The sequence below is a fragment of the Salvelinus sp. IW2-2015 genome, linkage group LG13 (genome assembly GCF_002910315.2).
Source record: "Salvelinus sp. IW2-2015 linkage group LG13, ASM291031v2, whole genome shotgun sequence".
Lineage (NCBI taxonomy): Eukaryota > Metazoa > Chordata > Actinopteri > Salmoniformes > Salmonidae > Salvelinus > Salvelinus sp. IW2-2015.
In genome coordinates, this window is record NC_036853.1 from 25,840,712 (window position 1) to 25,860,232 (window position 19,521).

Here is a 19,521-nt window from a genome sequence, read left to right on the forward strand (position 1 = left end):
TATCTTACACGGCAGCACACTCTCTGTCATGATAATTTTTTTACATTAACATTTTAGTCATTTAGCAAACACTTAGCGTTAAGTGCCTTGCTCAAGTGCACGTCGACAGATTTTTCACCTAGTCGGCTCYGGGATTCAAACCAGCGACCTTTTGGTTACTGGCCCAATGCTATTAACTGGTGATTAACCTGCTGTCATCAGTCTTTAATGTATTTTTTTATTTGACTTTTACCCCTTTTTCGTGGTATCCAATTGGTAGTTACAGTCTTGTCCCATCGCTGCAACTCCCCTACGGACTCGGGAGAGGCGAAGGTCGAGAGTCATGGGTCCTCCGAAACACGACCCTGCCAAGCCGTACTGCTTCTTGACACAGTGCTCGCTTAACCTGGAAGCCAGCCGCACCAACGTGTCGGAGGAAACACCGTCCAACTGACGACCGAAGTCTGCTTGCATGTGCCCGGCACGCCACAAGGAGTCGCTAGAGCACGATGAGACAAGGACGGCCGGCCAAACCCTRCCCTAACCCGGACAACGTTGGGCCAATTGTCCGCCGCCTCATGGGTCTCTCGGTCGCGGCCGGCTGTGACACAGTGTGGGATCGAACCCGAGTCTGTAGTGACGCCTCAGCACGGCAATGCAGTGCCTTAGACCGCTGAGTCACTCGGGAGGCCCTTGCCGTCATCAGTCTTATACAAACCAAAGTGGGTGCTTTCTTCTTTTCTAGTTAGCAGCATTTACCAGTAATCTCTAGGTCTATGTTGGTTTCATTTCCTTTGTCTGACTGTATGAAATGGTAAAACTTCACTATAGAGCTTCAAAAGCCGGCATGACCACAACCCACAATGAAAGTGTGAGAATATAAATTTTACTCTCATATCTTGAAAGAATCAAAGTCAAAAGAGACATTTTAGGTCTCGGCATGGAAAGGCCCTGACCAATGTAGCAGTGGTGAAGGGTCACACACACACACACGCACAAGCACACACACCAAAAGCCTGATCAATGGTGGGACTAAGTCTAATGTGTCAGATTTCTACCAGAATTCCTCATTAGTTCCCCAGTGTTCCATGCTGTATAATGTGAGGAGGGCTAATCCCTTCCCAAAGACATTTCCCACAGATCCACTCTGTCCAAAACGGCATCATATTCCCTATTTAGTGACCTACTTTTCCCCAAGGCTCATAGGTCTCTGATGAGAAGTAGTGCAGTATATAAGTAGTAGCATGCCATTTTGGATGCAGCTCCCCTCTGTCCCCTGGAGCAGGAGCAGAGCTGTGGCCAATGCTCTGACAGTAGCTAGCAATGCTTTGATTTTACGAGGCTATCATATCACATACATAGCTGACATTCTCTGTTTTGAGATATTCACTCTGACACAGTGGCTGGTTCCCAAAGACAGATATTTATACTGAGACACACATGCATGCTCATGCAGGCAAGCACACCCACAATCACACTCACATGCACACACTCTGACACACACAGCATTAAGTAAGCATTTTGTCAATGAAACCCTTGCTATGATACTGGGCAGTTTCAGTTTACTTTGGTCCTAGATGGATTAATGGATTCTAAACCCAGAAATCAAAACCAGAAGTGAAAAACAAATCTGATCCATCATAACTGAACTCCTCCCAATGATTTATGCTGTTCTGAGTTCAGTACTGTACTCTATGTCTGGCCCTGGCCTGTAATTTCCTAGCCTGGTCCCAGATCTTTGTGCTGTCTTGCCAAATCCTATGGTCATTCATGGGCATGCCAAATGTCATGTCATGCCAACAGATATGGGACCAGGCTAGTACTTTCGCAGTACAGTAAACTGTAGGTCAACAGCACAGCACATCGCTGACATGTGTTCCCAGTTTCCAGTCCCCTACTCCCCCTCATGTTTCTCTTAGCGTAGCCCACTACTGTAGCCAACCGTAGCCCTGCTCTGCTGGTCTGATTGATTCAGTGACAGCCTAAAGGGCAGCTGTACAAACAGCCAGGCTGGCAGGCAGGCAGTGGATGGGGCTGAGCGTGGCGCTGCATCCCAAATGGAACCCTATTCCCTATGTAGTGCACTACTTTTGACCAAAAGTAGTGCACTGCATAAGGAATAGGATGCCATTTGGGATGCAGCCTGAACTGAGCTGGCTGACTGGGAGAAGTGCAGAGTCATGGACTGGCAGAGGCACACACACACAGCCTGCCTGCATGCATGAGGATCACTGTTACAGAGTGTGGAACCAACCCAGAGAAGCAGGTATCTAGAGCCCATAAGACAACACACCTCCACTGAGGTCAGCAGTTAGCATAGCATAGGGACCATGGAACAGAGCTACGCAGCACTCGTAGAGAAGATAGCGCGAAGGTCAGGCCAGGTTGGTTTGGGCTAAATTGTGTCTATGTCACTTTTTTAAAATAATAGGCAAAACACCTTTCATATCTACTAGGTATCTAATGGCTATGTGCCAAAGGTGTAAGAGCCATCTCTCATTATGACTTCGGATTAGAGGTCGACCGATTAATCGGAATGGCCGATTAATTAGGGCTGATATCAAGTTTTCATAACAATCGGATATTTTTGGGCGCCGATTTGCCTTTTTTTTTTTTTTTTTTACACCTTTATTTAATCTTTATTTAACTAGGCAAGTCAGTTAAGAACACATTCTTATTTTCAATGACGGCCTAGGAACGTTCTGCCTCTGTCGAACGACAGATTTTTAACCTTGTCAGCTCGGGGGACCAATCTTGCAACCTTACAGTTAACTAGTCCAATGCTCTAACACCTGATTACATTGCACTCCACGAGGAGCCTGCCTGTTACGCGAATGCAGTAAGCTAAGGTAAGTTGCTAGCTAGCATTAAACTTCTCTTATAAAAAACAATCAATCAATGACTGTCATTGCTCCAATGTGTACTTAACCATAAACATCAATGCCTTTCTTAAAATCAATACACAAGTATATATTTTTAAACCTGCATATTTAGCTAAAAGAATTCCAGGTTTGCAGGCAATATTAACCAGGTGTAATTGTGTCATATCTCTTGCGTTCATTGCACGCAGAGTCAGGGTATATGCAACAGTTTGGGCCACCTGGCTCTTTGCGAACTAATTTGCCAGAATGTTACGTAATTATGACATAACATTGAAGGTTGTGCAATGTAACAGGAATATTTAGACTCATGGATGCCACCCGTTTTCGAGGTGTAAACGTTTTGTTTGAGGTGATAGTTTCCGGATTAGTCAAAGGTATATGGTTTAGAGAGAACTAGTTGACGCGTTTTAATTCCTGTAATAACTTGCGGCTGAACTTGAAAGGGGTTCCTTCGTTATTTTACCGTTCATGTCTTCCATAGAGAATGTCTTGATCTACTTCAAATAAGGTCTGTGTTTCGCGGAGGAGCAGACTGGCACTCTCCCTAAAACTCCTTAACTTAACTGGGAATATTGAAGACCCATGAAAGCTGGTGGTTAGTTTTAACATATGTTCTCATGTTATTTGAGACTAAATTGATTTTATTTATGTATTATATTAAGTTAAAATAAAAGTGTTCATTGTTCATTCAGTATTGTTGCAATTGTCATTATTACAAAAATGTGTGTGTGTATATGATATATAAAAAAATATATATATGTATATATATTTCCCCCCCCCTTTTTATTATTATTATTATTATTATTATTATTATAATAATCGGCCGGCTTTTTTTGTCTTCCAATAAATCGGTATCGGCGTTGAAAAATCATATTCGGTCGACCTCTACTTCGGATATTAGTAAATGGTCTATTTAGTTTAACATACATGTCTAGACTGATGGAAGTGGGAGGTAAACATGCAATGCCAGAGCAAATATGGCCATTGGATAATGTCCTACTGTTAACCTAAAACCAAATAAATCGCCCTTAGTGTAAGCCTTGTAAATTAGTGTATGTTTTTCAATGACTAGAACAGATTTAGTCAATTCTTTTTTTGAAAGTGTATACACGACCACAGTGTTTGTGGGTGTCACTGTTAACAAGTATGACACAATATTTAAATTCTACAGACAGATAGCCAGTCACTGAGGTATTACACAGTATCTGGGCAGTGATTGTGTTGTCACTGTTTTTGCAGTGCAATCCACAGAGATGGGGAATAGGGTGCTATTTAGGATGCAAACAGGGCCTGCAGCCAACAACGCTCATCATTCACATTACGATGAACGGCAAAGAGGTCAGGCTGTGGGAGGCTGTGAGCACAATGAAAATCCAGTTTGTGTGAACCTGGCCTATGAAAATGTATCGCCTCCCCTCCTCCTCTCTTCCCCCTCTCCCCTCCTCATTCAATACGATGACAACCCTTGGAGCTGTCAGCATGATATTTCATATTTCACAGTTCATCCATCCCTCCCTCCCTCCCCTGCAGGCAGGCTGAAACCAGGTGCCACTTCAACACTCCTCGAATTGTGACAAATATATTGGTCAGCAGCGAAAAGTGGTGACATGCCCGTCTGTCCGCTGTGCTTGTCTAGTCATGTGTTGTGACATGGATCCTCTGCCTGTCTCCCCAAATACCATTCGTGCCATTGTGATCAGTGGAGGCTGCTGAGGGGAGGACGGCTCATAATAATGTCTGGAACGGAGCCAATGGAATGGTACACCATGTGTTTGATGTACTTGATACCACTCGACTGATTCCACTCCAGCCATTACCACGAGTCCGTCCTCCCCAATTAAGGTGCCACCAACCTCCTCTGATTGTGATGCGTTACTGAGACAGTGAAAAAAGATCTTGGCAGTTAACATCTGAAAGTTGAACTTCTCAATTCGAAAAAGAAAACACTCAATAGCAGTCTTGCCACTTGGTTTGCTATAAACCTGAGGAATAGAGTCTTGGGTCTCTGGAGTTGGCCATTAAATAAAGTGCAACTACTGAAAAATGTTTTATTTAGGTCAAAGCAGCACCTTCCTATTATTCATGAGCTGCACGTTTTGTCACTATTGCTTTGAACATGCGTTTTAGGACTGACGCCCGACTGCGCATTGTCAATTGGAGCTGATGAAGATTTGAGCAAAATGGCATTACAGTGGCTGGGAAACACAAAAAACATTTCAAAAGGAGGCAAATAATTAGTAGGAAAACCTTTTGTCATCATTGTGATGTCGTCAGATTGATCGTATTTCCAGGCCACTATCGTGACATTTAGAAGTAACAGTCAATAGCCCACGTTCAGAATGACTGGGCACAACTAGACTTTCGGGCACCACTATGGCAGAGAACAGCTTGAGAAAGTTCATAACAAATGGCATGAAGCGACCGAGTGAAGGAGGTGCACTCCATGAATAGAAGAGCTGTGTTTGTTACGTTCAGAGCGACGTTTTGAGTCACGCACCAACCAAGTCCAGTTTGCAGGTTACTGAAAATACAAGTATTTTTATTTAGAAACAAAATATTTCTCCGTAGCGTTCAGATTCAGTGTTACGTACCACCACGTCCAGTTTGCCGATGACGCTGTGAGCCTTGATMACCCAGTTGACAGACTTCTCACACTTCAGCAGCAGCACGACGTTACGTTTCAATGGAACATCTGCCTCCAGTGGTCTCAGATCCACAATCACATCCACCTGGAATGCACTGCTCAGGGAGGGAAATAGAGAGAGAAAGAGAAGGGAAAAGAAAGCCAGCCAGGAGAGAGCCATAAGTTTTGGAAGACCCAAAATACTCAGTATTTACATGCCTTCCCTCTGTCTGGCCAACTGATTAAGAAACTGGAAGTATTCCCAGAAAGAGGAAGACATGTGCGTAGCAGACCAGACCACATAGCAGCCGTATGGTGAAATACATCATGATTGCCATATTCCCTGTAATTCTGGGCTCTTAATGCGTATACAGAGTAATCACACCGCTGGGAGAGTGAGACCATCACCCGGCAGACTGGAAATACAGACTACAGTCCACGAGAAGTTGCGTCCCAAATGGTTGCCAACCTACACTATATACAGTGCATTCGGAAAGTATTCAGACCCCTTGACTTTTTCCTCATTTTGTTACGTTAGTCTTATTCTAAAATGGATTAAATAAAATATTTTCCTTATCAATCTACACACAATACCCCATAATGATAAAGCGAAAACAGGTTTTTAGAATAATGTTTTTTTTGTTGCAAAAAAACTGAAATACCTTATTTACATAAGTATTCAGACCCTTTGCTATGAGACTTGAAATTGAGCTCAGGTGCATCCTGTTTCCATTGATCATCCTTGAGATGTTCGTACACCTTGATTGGAGTCCACCGGTGGTAAATTCAATAGATTGGATATTATTTGGAAAGGCACACACCTGTCTATATAAGGTCCCACAGTTGACAGTGCATGTCAAAGCAAAAACCAAGCCATCAGAACAAAGGAATTGTCCGTGAAGCTTTGAGACAGGATTGTGTCATGGCACAGTACTGGGGAAGGGTACCAAAAAAGTTTGCAGGATTTAAGGTCCCCAAGAACACAGTGGCGTCCATCATTCTTACATGGAAGAAGTTTGGAACCACCATGACTCTTCCTACAGCTGGCCGCCAGGCCAAAAGCAGCAATCGGGGGAGAAGGGCCTTGGTCAGGGAGGTGACCAAGAACCCGATGGTCACTCAGAGTTCCTCTGTGAAGATGTGAGAACCTTCCAGAAAGACAACCATCTCTGCAGCACTCCACCAATCAGGCCTTTGTAGAGTGGCCAGACAGAAGCCACTCCTCAGTAAATGGCACCTAAAGGACTCTCAGACCATGAGAAACAAGATTCTCTGGTCTGATGAAACTAAGATTGAACTTTTTGGTCTGAATGCCAAATGTCACGTCTGGAGCAAACCTGGCACCATCCCTACGGTGAAGCATGGTGGTGGCAGCATCATACTGTAGGGATGTTTTTCAGCGATAGGGACTGGGAGAGGTGCCAGGATCGAGGGAAAGATGAACGGAGCAAGGTACAGAGAGATCCTTGATGAAAACCTGCTCCAGAGCACTCAGGACCTCAGACTGGGGTGAAGGTTCACTATCTAACAGGACAACGACCCTAAGCACAAAGCCAAGACAAGGCAGGAGTGGCTTTGGGACAAGTCTCTGAATGTCCTTGTGTGGCCCAGCCAGAGCCCGTTCTAACATTTCTAGAGACCTGKAAGTACCTGTGCAGCAACGCTCCCCATCCAACCTGACAGAGCTTGAGAGGATCTGCAGAGAAGAATGAGAGAAACTCCCCAAATATAGGTGTGCCAAGCTTGTAGCGTCATACCCAAGAAGACTCGAGGCTGTAATTGCTGACAAAGGTGTTTCAACAAAGTACTGAGTAAAGAGTACTTACAGTGGCAAGAACAAGTATGTGAACCCTTTGGAATTACCTGCATTTCTGCATAAATTGGTCATCAAATTAGACAAACAGTGTGTTTAAACTAATAACACACAAATGATTGTATTTCTCTTGTCTATATTGAATACATCACTTAAACATTCACWGTGTAGGATTGCATAAGTATGTGAATCCCTAGGCGAATGACTTCTCCAAAAGCTAATTGGAGTCAGGGGTCAGCTAACCTGGAGTCCAATCAATGAGAAGAGATTGGAGATGTTGGTTAGAGCTGCCTTGCCCTATAAAAAACACTCACAGAATTTGAGTTTGCTATTCACAAGAAGCATTGCCTGATGTYAACCATGCCTCGAACAAATGAGATCTCAGAAGACCTAAGATTAAGAATTGTTGACTTSCATAAAGCTGGAAATGGTTACAAAATCATATTTAAAAGCCTTTATGTTCATCAGTCCACGTTAAGACAAATTGTCTATAAATGGAGAAAGTTCAGCACTGTTGCTACTCTCCCTAGGAGTGGCCGTCCTGCAAAGATGACTGCAAGAGCACAGCGCAGAATGATCAATGAGGTTAAGAAGAATCCTAGAGTGTCAGCTAAAGACATACAGAAATCTCTGGAGCATGCTAACATCTCTGTTGATGAGTCTACGATACGTAAAACACTAAACAAGAATGGTGTTCATGGGCGGACTCCACGGAACAAGCCACTGCTGTCCAAAAAAACATTGCTGCACATCTGAAGTTTGAAAAACTGGACCTGGATGTTCCACAGCACTATTGGAAAAATATTCTGTGGACAGATGAAACTACAGTTGAGTTGTTTGGAAGGAACACACAACACTATGTGTGCAGAAAAAAAGGCACAGCACAGCACACCAACATCAAAACCTCATCCCAACTGTAAAGTATGGTGGAGGGAGCATCATGTTTTGGGGCTGCTTTGCTGCCTCAGGGCCTGGACAGCATGCTATCATCAACGGGGAAATTAAGTTTATCAAGTTTATCAAGACATTTTGCAGGAGAATGTTACATATCTGTCCACCAATTGAAGCTCAACAGAAGTTGGGTGATGCAACAGGATAACAACACAAAACACAGAAGTAAATCAACAACAGAATGGCTTCAACAGAAGAAAATACACCTTCTGGAGTGGCCCAGTCAGAGTCCTGACCTCAACTCGATTGAGATGCTGTGGCATGACCTCAAGAGAGCAGTTCACCAGACATCCCAAGAATATTGCTGAACTGAAACAGTTTTGTAAAGAGGAATGGTCCAAAATTCCTCCTGACCATTGTGCAGGTCTGATCCGCAACTACAGAAAATGTTTGGTTGAGGTTATTGCTGCCAAAGGAGGGCCAACCAGTTATTAAATCCAAGGGTTCACATACTTTTCCCACCCTGCACTGTGAATGTTTACACGGTGTGTTCAATAAAGACATGAAAAAGTATTATTGRTTGTGTGTTATTAGTATAAGCAGACTGTTRGTCTATTGTTGTGACCTAGATGAAGATTCAGGTCAAATTTTATGACCAATTTATGCAGAAATACAGGTATTCCCAAAGGGTTCACATACTTTTTCTTGCCACTGTATGTAAATGCGATATTTCCMTCTCTTTTTTTTGCAAACATAAAAAAACTGTTTTGCTTTGACATTATGGGGTATTGTGTGTAGATTGATGAGGGAAAAAACGATTTAATCAATTATAGAATAAGGCTGTAACTTTGAAAAAGTCAAAGTGTCTTAAAACTTTCCGAAAGCTCTGTTTACAAAAATATGTGGACATGCCTTCAAATGAGTGGATTRGGCTATTTCAGCCACACCTGTTGCTGACAGGTGTATAAAATCAAGCACACAGCCATGTAATTTCCATAGACAAACATTGGCAGTAGAATGGCCTTACTGAAGAGCTCAGTGACTTTCAACGTGGCACCGTCATAGGATGCCACCTTTCCAAAAAGTGTGTTTGTCAAATTTCTGACCTGTTACGGTCAACTGTAAGTGCTGTTATTTGGTGGAGGAGGAATAAATGGTCTGTGGCTGATTTTCATGGTTCGGGCTAGGCAACTTAGTGCCTGTGAAGGGAAATCTTAACGTTACAGCATAGAATGACATTCTGGACGATTCTGTGCTTCCAACTTTGTGGCAACAGTTTCGGGAAGGCCCTTTRCTGTTTCAGCATGACAATGCCCCTGTGTATAAAGCGAGGTCCATACAGAAATGGTTTGTCGAGATCGGTGTGGAAGAACTTGACTGGCCTGCACAGAGCCCTGACCTCAACCCCATTGAACACCTTTGGGATGAATGGGAACGCCGACTGCAAACCTGGCGTAATCGCCCAACATCAGTGCRCGACCTCACTAATGCCCTTGTGGRTGAATGGAAGCAAGTCCCCACAGCACTGTGTCATCTAGTGGAAAGCCTTCCCAGAAGAGTGGAGGCTGTTATAGCAGCAACGGGGGCACCAACTCCATAWTAATGRCCATGATTTTGGAATGAGATMTTTGACGAGCAGGTGTCCACATACTTTTGTTCATGTAGTGTATCGCAGAGTCTAGTTTGCATGACTTTTGACCAGGGTCCATAGACCTCTGGTCAAAAGTAGTGCCCTTGGCAATAGGATACCATTTTGGAGGCACCCTCAGACTGAGTCAGAGAGCGCTCAACAAAACCTCAAAAGGTCAATATTATCCTACTCTTCCTTGTGAGACTAGAGAGAAACCATCCTGACCTCTTGTAACAGGGAAATTACACTGAGATCACTAAGGTTTATATTTAGAGTTAGTGTAATCGACATAATGTGTAGCATATTGACATAAAGGGCCAGTTTACCAGAGACAGATTAAGCCCACTGCTGGACTAAAAGCATGCTCAATAGAGAATCTCCATTGGAAGTGTTCTTTGGTCCAGAACTAGGCTTAATCTGTGTCCAGGAACCCAGCCTAAACTGGATAAATGTGCGCTTTATTTGGGTTGGGCTATGTTTTGGTTCTGGTGGTGGGCTACAGTTCTGGTTGTGTTTTGGTTATGTTATGGTTATGTTATGGTTGTGTTGGTTTACAGTACTGACCTGCTGGAGTTGGGTGCTTGCAGCTCAATGATGTGGACCTCTTGGTCCTGGTCTGGTCCAGACAGGACACAGCCTGTAGAGGCCTGGGGCTCCACGTAGCCAGCTAGGTAGTTCAGAGACAGGAACTTGTTGTCGATCTTACAGGTATCTGAGAACACTGGGTCTGGAAGARGAAAGAAGAGGGTGGTTAGATGAGATTATGAGATGAGATTATGACTCAATGTATAATTCGAACACTGGATGTGATGTGATTATACTTGATTAATCCTCAAGAGCAAGACGTTCCGATGGAGGCAGTCAAGGTTAATACGCAAACTTAATATACTGAAGTGATACTGGCAAGTGCAGTGTGCAAGTTTCTATTTTCTTTCAAGATTCATCCTCATGAGGAAATGGGTGAGGTATTTAGGTATTTACATTACTGTTCAGCCAACGTTTTGAGATATCTGAACACTTTGGGGTTGTTGGTAAAAGACAGGGACATAGACAGATTTTGCATTGAACACTATGATTCATGTTTCTGGGGAAATGAAAAGACATGTTGAACAATAGCCGTCATAAACACGTCCAATCAGTCATTCCTGTCAGGTTTCCCACCATTCTAACTTACTACCATTTATTTACTCAAATATTATTATTCTCCATCCAACTGTCCAGGCATGCAATCCTCTTCTCAGTCTTTTACAAAACATGAAAAGTTAAGCCCAGATGCTTCCTTATTTGGCAAACAAGGTCTTGGACAATATAAACTAAAGAGGTTGGAACCTTCCTCCCTAGACCCACTCGTGCCCCCCTCTTGCGTGTTTTAAGTACCTGGTAGGACACAAAGCGGAAATCTGTCCAGCCTCATGAAAAAGTACCAGAGAGAGAGATGGGAGGGAGCCGGACTGAGGTAAACATGGCACGTTGGGCCTTCGCCAAGCCACAGTGTCTAATGACAGAGAGAGCGGCTGAATAGATGACTGCTTCAAGGCTAAGCAACCACACACTCTCTGTTTTCCTCCAAAGTGATTGATTACATGGAGAGAACAGTACATACCCCGGCTGCAATGTGTAATGGAGCCATGACTCCACTCCTGGCAGTCACAGTGATATTGTCATGCAGTTGAAAGATAGTCGTTAAAAATGAGGTGCCCTTCCTATCTGGATGTTGACGTAGGATAAGGTGGGACGTGCTGTCGGTTCGGTTTACAAAGGACCAGTGGGGAGTGATGAAGTGAAGGAAAGAGTGAAGCATGGCTTCAATGGATCAATCACACAACATCCGTGGAGGAAAGCCCTCAACTTCAAACAGCCTTAGTCCCTGCTACAGTAACTCTACTGCCTGGTGGAGAGGAGACACCTCTGACAGTTTGTTTCCACTCACAGCTCACAGTTGTCAAGGAACAGTTGACATTTGCTCTACCCATTGATGCCTTCCAGTTTAGTTTACTACAAACTCTGCTTCTCAGAAGTGGTCTTCTTACAGACAAGTTAAGGAACAAGGCCCTTATCATCTTGTTTATTTGCAGCTCAAGGGGTTAAAGCTAGAATCTTTAGTAGAAACAATAACAAAGCGATTCTCCATCCCTGTTTAGTTAAAAAGCGCCCGGAGAAATGTAACCACGCTCAAATTCATAGACAGACCTATGGATGGACTGACCATCCGTGATATCAAAAGTATAATTTTAAACATGTTTTGAGGCGATGAAGTGTTTGTTTATATTTATATTGTTTACAAACAGAGTAAAACAAGCTTATATTTTGGGTTCTGATGGGGTATGAAAGTTTAACTAAGCTCATGAGGCATTTCTAAGTTATAGTCTTCAAGAATCAATGGGTATATATATATTTATAATTCCAAAAATGGATGTAGCAACTAAGGATGCTAGTTTTAAGGAGGAAAGAATACCATAAATGGATCCCTCTCTTGTGTGTTGGACCAAAACWGCTTGGAGACTTGAAACAGTCCCTGTAAAAAATAACAATATATACAGGGGGGTACCGGTACAGAGCAAGTGTGCGGGGGCACCGGTTAGTTGAGGTAGTATGTCCATGTAGGTAGAGTTAATTAAAGTGACTATGCATAGATGACAACAGAGGGTGGCAGTGGTGTGGAGATGGGGGGGTAATGTGAATTGTCTGGGTAGCCATTTGTCTAGATGTTCAAGAGTCTTATGGCTTGGGAGTAGAAGTGGTTTAGAAGCCTCTTGGACCTAGACTTGGCCCTCCGGTACCGCTAGGGTGGCTGGAGTCGTTGACAATTCCCAGGGCCTTCCTCTGACACCACCTGGTATAGAGGTCCTGGATGGCAGGAAGCTTGGCCCCATTGATTTACTGGGCCGTTCGCACTACCCTCTGTAGTGCCTTGCGGTCGGAGGCTGAGCAGTTGCCATACCAGGCAGTGATGCAACCAGTCAGGATGCTCTTGATGGTGAAGCTGTAGAACCTTTTGAGGATCTAAGGACCCATGCCAAATCTTTTCAGTCTCCTGAGAGGGGAATAGGTTTGGTCGTGCCCTCTTCCCGACTGTCATGGTGTGCTTGGACCATGTTAGTTTTTTGGTGATGTGGACACCAAGGAACTTGAAGCTCTCAACCTGCTCCACTGCAGCCCCGTCAATGAGGATGGGGGCGTGTTCGGTCCTCTTTTTCCTGTAGTCCACAATCATCTCCTTTGTCTTGATCACGTTGAGGGAGAGGTTGTTGTCCTGGCACCACACGGCCAGGTCTCTGACCTCCTCCCTATAGGCTGTCTTGTTGTTGTCGTGCAGTCATGAGTGAAATGGGAGTACAGGAGGCGGCTGAGCAAGCACCCCTGAGGGTCCCCTGTGTTGAGGATCAGCGTGGCGGATGTGTTGTTACCTACCCTTACCACCTGGGGGTGGCCCGTCAGGAAGTTCAGGATCCAGTTGCAGAAGGAGGTGTTTAGTCCCAGGGTCCTTAGCTTATTGATGAGCTGAGGGCACTATGGTGTTGAACGCTGAGCTGTAGTCAATGAATAGCATTACCATCATAGGTGTTCCTTCAGTCCAGGTGGGAAAGGGCAGTGTGGAGTACAATAGAGACTGCATCATCTGTGGATCTGATGGGGCGATATGCAAATTGGAGTGGGTCTAGGGTTTATGGGATTATGGTGTTGATGTGAGCCATGACCAGCCATTCAAAGTACTTCATGGCTACAGATGTTAGTGCTACAGGTCAGTAGTCATTTATGCAGGTTACCTTAGGGTTCTTGGGCACAGGCACTATGGTGGTCTGCTTAAAACATGTTGGTATTACAGACTCGGACAGGAAGAGGTTGAAAATGTCAGTGAAGACACTTGCTAGTTGGTCAGCGCATGCTCGCAATACACGTCCTTGTACTCCGTCTGGCCCTCCGGCCTTGTGAATGTTGACCTGTCTAAAGGTCTTAGTCACATCGGCTGCGGAGAGCGTGATCACACTCTTCCGGTACAGGCTGGTGCTCTCATGCATGTTTCAGTGTTATTTGCCTCGAAGCAAGCATAGAAGTAGTTTAGCTCGTCCGGTAGGCTCATGTCACTGGGCAGCTCTTGGCTCTGCTTCCCTTTGTAGTCTGTAATGGTTTGCAGGTCCTGCCACATCCGACGAGCGTCAGAGCCAGTGTAATAAGACTCAATTTTAGTCCTGTATTGACGCTTTGCCTGTTTGATGGTTCATCGGAGGGCATAGCGGGATTTCTTATAAGCTTTCTGGATAGAGTCCTGCTCCTTGAAAGCGGCAGCTCTAGCCTTTAGCTCAGTGCGGTAGCTGCCTGTAATCCATGGTTTCTGGTTGGGGTATGTACGTACGGTCACTGTGGGTACGACGTCATCGATGCACTTATTGATGAAGCCAATGACAGATGTGGTGTACTCCTCAATGACATTGGAGGAATCCCGGAACGTATTCCAGTCTGTGCTAGCAAAACAATCCTGTAGCTTAGCATCTGCTTCATCTGACCACTTTTTTATTGATCTAGTCACTGGTGCTTCCTGCTTTAATTTTTGCTTGTAAGCAGGAATCAGGAGGATATAATTATGGTCAGATTTGCCAAATGGAGGGCAAGGTACAGCTTTGTAAGCATCTGTGTATGCTTTGTATGCATGTGTGGAGTATAGGTGGTCCAGAGTTCTTTTCCCTCTGGTTGCACATTTAACATGTTGATAGAAATGAGGTAAAACTGATTTAAGTTTCCCTGCATTAAAGTCCCCAGCTACTAGGAGCGCCACCTCTGGGTGAGTGTTATCTTGTTTGCTTTTGGCAGAATACAGCTTATTCAATGCTATCTTGGTACCCGCCTCTGACTGTGGTGGTATGTAAACAGCTACAAAGAATATAGATGAGAACTCTCTTGGTAGGTAATGTGGTCTGCAGCTTATCATGAGAAACTCTACCTCAGATGAGCAATGGCTCGGGACTTTCTTAGATATCGTGCACCAGCTGCTGTTTACAAAAATACATAGGGCTGCCGCCCCTTGTCTTACTTGTTTTATCCTGCCGGTACATCGTATAACCAGCCAGCTGTATGTTGATATTGCAGTCGTTCAGCCAGGACTCCGTGAAGCATAGGATGTTACAGTTTTTAATGTCCTGTTGGTAGTTTAATCTTCCCAATAACTTGTCTATTTTATTGTCCAAAGACTGCATGTTTGCTAGCAGAACTGAGGGAGTGGGGGTTTATTCAATCGCCGCCTACTCCTCAGAAGGCAGCCCGCCCTCCGGCCTTTCGTTCTCCGCCTCCTCTTCACACAGATCACTGGAGTCAGGGCCTGTTCCCGAGGGAGCCGTATATCCTCCGCCTCGGGCTCGTCAGAGTCATAAAATAATAAAAAGGACTCTGGTAGCCAGTGGTGAGTAATCACAGTCCTGATGTCTAGAAATTATTTTAGGTAAAAAGAGACAGTAGCGGCAACATTATGTACAAAAATAGTAACAAAAAAATAAGTTACAAACAACGCAGATAAACGAACAAAAAAACTTCTGCTCCGGCGCCATTTTACAGCTAGCAATCAGAGCAGTGATTCTTCTCACAAACCTACTACAAGGACACACACCCTCTCACAAACCTACTACGAAGACACAGACCCTCTCACAAACCTACRATGAAGACACAGACCCTCTCACAAACCTACTCTGCATTTCCATCAGTCACTTCCTCCTCACTCCACTGACTCTGGGCTCACAGTCAATGAAGAAAAGTGACAAGCAAGGAACGCAAATGGCCAGATTACAAAAGAAAGAAAGTCCTTTCCTCCCGGCCAAGTCTATTTGCTTTTTAAATGGAACCGAAAGCTGGCCAGTGGAACCGAGACACAGAAAGAGTGTTAGCTCTGCTTCTCTGGGATTGTTTTATTTCTCTAGGGTCCAGTAACTCCCAGGACTGTCAATGGCCTCCATTGAGAGGCAATTACTGCATGGGAACCACTTGATTAAGGTTTAGTGGGGAAGAAAAGGCCTGTCACAAGGCAGAGAAAATATACTGTTAGTGAAGGTAGGTGTAAATGTCTCCCTAGGCATTCGAAACGGAAATGTGGCACTACCTTAGGACTGAGGCAATGTTTCTAACCTGCCTCTCAGAGTGAAACGCACCTTCTCCGACTTTGATGTAGGCTTCCACTTGGAACCAATAGTTATCCTACAGAAGGGGCAGCCAAAGAACCCTTTATGGTTATAGGTAGCACCTTCCTCTAAGAGCGTCCTTTAGAGAAATATTTCTAACTTCCCTTTGAAAGTAAAACACACCTTCTCCCACTTTAATGTAGATGTCCAGGGCGATCTTGAGTTCGGAGAAGGAGGTGACGGCTCTGTACTTCTTGGTGGCCCAGTTGAGGAGATGCTCGTTGCCATGGGGAAGCACCTCCTTCTGAACCTGACAGTGGAGGGAGAAGTTCCCTGGAGGTAAGTAGACATCAGATCCCTCAGATACCTGGAGGAAGGAGAGATAGCACAACGATACAGACAGTCAGACAGAGAGACACTATGGCTTTACAGACAGACATACACAGTTCATCAAGAGTCATACCCCTGAGACATGGCTGTAGTGTGTTAGGAGTCATAGGAGCCTACAGCCATGTTTCAGCATTAAACGACACACAGAGAAGTGGACATCTGAGCTCTCTGATACCTGGAGGGTGGAGAGACACAATGATGTTACAGATAGACACTGTACATCAGGAGACATAGCCCCTAAGACAGTTTATGTTTGTAGACGGCTATGGCATTGGGTGTACTAAGACACATAGTTATAATAGCCTACAGCCATTTCTCAGGGCCATAGGAACCACAGAGGGACATCACTTTGCCTGTGAGGAAAAGAGCTGGAGGCAGGGGTTCCACAGAATGACTGTGATACAGTAGGTTTCTGTATGATACTAGGGGCTGGTTTCCTAGCCACAGATTAAGCCTAGTCCTGGACTAAAGAGCAAGATCAATGGAGAATCMAAAAGTATTTTTAGTCTAGGACTATGCTTAATCTGCGTTTGGTAAACTTGTCCTAAGAGACTAGCTCTAGCATTATGGACCTGGTGTGACAGTAACTCAGAGAGAGAGACCATAGGAACAATAATACGGAGTGGGGATTTACAGGATTTGTAGTCTAGAGACCAATAAGCATTGATTTAATGGTCGACTCAGCGAAATGACAGATATTGAGATGAGCACTATGCGGCTCACTTTCTGCACCTACGTCATATCGCTGAATCTACCTTTAATATCAGTGGGTCAGATTTTTWATTTTATATCAGACAACTCTGGATTACTTTCAGCAGTCTCTATTTCAGATACTGAAGGAAATACATGTATAGAGTTACTGAGAATATAAAATGGTAAAGCTAAAAAAAAGTTGTGGATCAGACCTGTGACGTGATTTACTGTTAAGAAGCGGTGTTTTCTATTGGCCTCATGAAGTTAGTTTTCAAGACTTCCACTCACAAGGACTTCTTTGTTGATAAAGATATATATGCCCATAAAATCCAATGCTCTATTGACATGCTCATCCACTTTATGGGAAAAGAAGAAATTCAAGACAATAAAAGTCAAGGCCTGCCTCGAGGCAAACAGAAAAAGYCGAAGAGAAGACTTTTGCAAATTCAAACCTTCCATCTAAACTTTGCCAAAAGACATCTTTGACACTCCATCCTCGATCGTTATTTCAAGGCCTCTCGAAATGTGCGCTCTGTATTTTTACACATGGTCTCCTTACACAATAAGATGCATGGTATCTACTGATTACGTAATGTCATTGTGCGTCATCACTAGTGTGCAGGGATTTCTCAAAATGGCTGCATACAGCTGGAGAGGTATGGCGCTGTCTGTCATGAACATAGCCAGCAGACACACAAACACACATATGATGGCATATGTTCACACTACTTTGTCTTTGTCATAGGACTGTCTCTTATACACATCTAGATGTGTATAAGAGACAGCACACACACACACACACACACACACACACACACACACACACACACAAATCAGAGGCACAAAGAAATAGACAAATTTTAGCAATGCAGTTTGTTTGGAGTTAGCATTATAATCTAAAAGTAAATCATTTTGCCATATGAGAGCGGGATAAATTGCATCCAGATGTGATACAGAGGGACGTAGCCTAAGCCTAGGTAGGCAAAAGGCTGCGAGACCGCAAAACCCAGCTGTGATGCGCAGAGTGACAAAAAATGAGCGTAAAATGTGTGCGGAGCCCTGAGCCCACAATGAAGTGCTGATTTGTCTTCTGGCAGGGAGGGATGGAAGGAGGGAGGGATGGAGGGAAAGAGAGAAACTTGGCTGAGCTTGGCATGTGTGCATGCATGCATGCGTGTGAAGAGAGAGAGCGAGAGAGTGAGAGGGAGACCACCCCTTTGGCTCTTAACGGACCTCAACCCATATGCTTCATTTCAGAGAGATAAACATTCACATGTGCTGAAAAAAACTACTGACTGTAGTACAACTGTGAGCAGAGCTGAGTATCCCAGGCCAGCCAGGCAGCCCTAACACACGGTCTGGTCTAGATAACCTACCTCATTATATTTATCATTATGTTTTTCTTATTCCCACGGCCTCCTCTATCTAACATGGGGAGGGCAGCTGACCGTGCTGCCTGGCAGGCCCAATTAAAACATTAACTCATAACACTTGGGGATCATTCACAGTTTGTTGCATTACACATCGTTTTGAAGTTTTCCAAAGAGGGGGAAGAGGAAAACAAAACACAGTATTTCAGATCATGGTGTTTGCTTGTTTGTTTGAAAATTGGGTATTTGGAACTCCAGACAGAGAGGTTCTCCATTTCCCTCAAGCACACACACAAACACACGTCACACACACACGGCCCAGCCAGCACCATGTGCAACATCTGCCTGACCCCTGGCCGCTCCTTTCTACGTTCCTGGCATTGTCACCACAGATGATGAATGCCAAGACCAGGGAGACAGATACTGTCGAAGAATTCACCGCAACGTAGCTATTTATTTTGAGTGATAACGTTTACTACGACTACGGCAGGAAGGAAAGGAAAACTTTAGTGGAGAAAGACGGAGTGCCGTGCCTCTGCCTGACTGCCTCACCTCAGCAATCAAAAGTGATATAGAGCCGTGGACGAGTGCTGAAACAACGAGAGGAGGAGATGGTGGAGGAAAGTGTTGGGGTTTACTTTGGGAAACCTTGCCAAGCTCAGCAGAGTTTATCAATTTAATTGCGGCAATACGTCTGTAATTAGTCTGAAAGAATTAGAGGTGGAAGCCTGAAAAACCAAATTAGCTCCAGGCCGTTCGAGGGTAATTTGAAACGGTAATATGAAAGAAGAGACTCAGAGAGACACTGGGACTCAACAAACCTGCTCTCTCTATCTAAACCAACCTGAGATCAATACCCCGTTAGCTGAGAGAGAGAAAGAGAGAGAGAGAGAAAGCTTGTTTAGAAGAACGTGTTAAAAAAAATACATGTACAGTGCATTCGGAAAGTATTCAGACCCATTTTGCCACTTTACAGCCTTATTCTAAAATTGATTAAATAAACATTTTCTTCAGCAATCTACACACAATACCCAATAATGACAAAGCAAAAACAGGTTTCTAGAAATGTTTGGTATGAGACTCGAAATTGAGCTCAGGTGCATCCTGTTTCCATTGATCATCCTTGAGATGTTTCTACAACTTGAT

The 19,521-nt window shown here is 44.2% G+C and overlaps 1 protein-coding gene across 1 annotated transcript in view; it reads right to left on the reverse strand.

The window, feature by feature from the left end:
- Positions 1 to 19,521, reverse strand: part of LOC111972360 (transforming growth factor beta receptor type 3) — a 145,441-nt gene that overhangs the window by 36,753 nt on the left and 89,167 nt on the right. The window contains exons 5-7 of the mRNA XM_023999387.2: positions 16,106 to 16,289; positions 10,383 to 10,545; positions 5,453 to 5,600 (exon numbers count right to left, since the gene is read on the reverse strand). Coding sequence (XP_023855155.1) covers positions 5,453 to 5,600; positions 10,383 to 10,545; positions 16,106 to 16,289 — 495 coding nt within the window. The remainder of the gene's footprint in view (positions 1 to 5,452; positions 5,601 to 10,382; positions 10,546 to 16,105; positions 16,290 to 19,521) is intronic.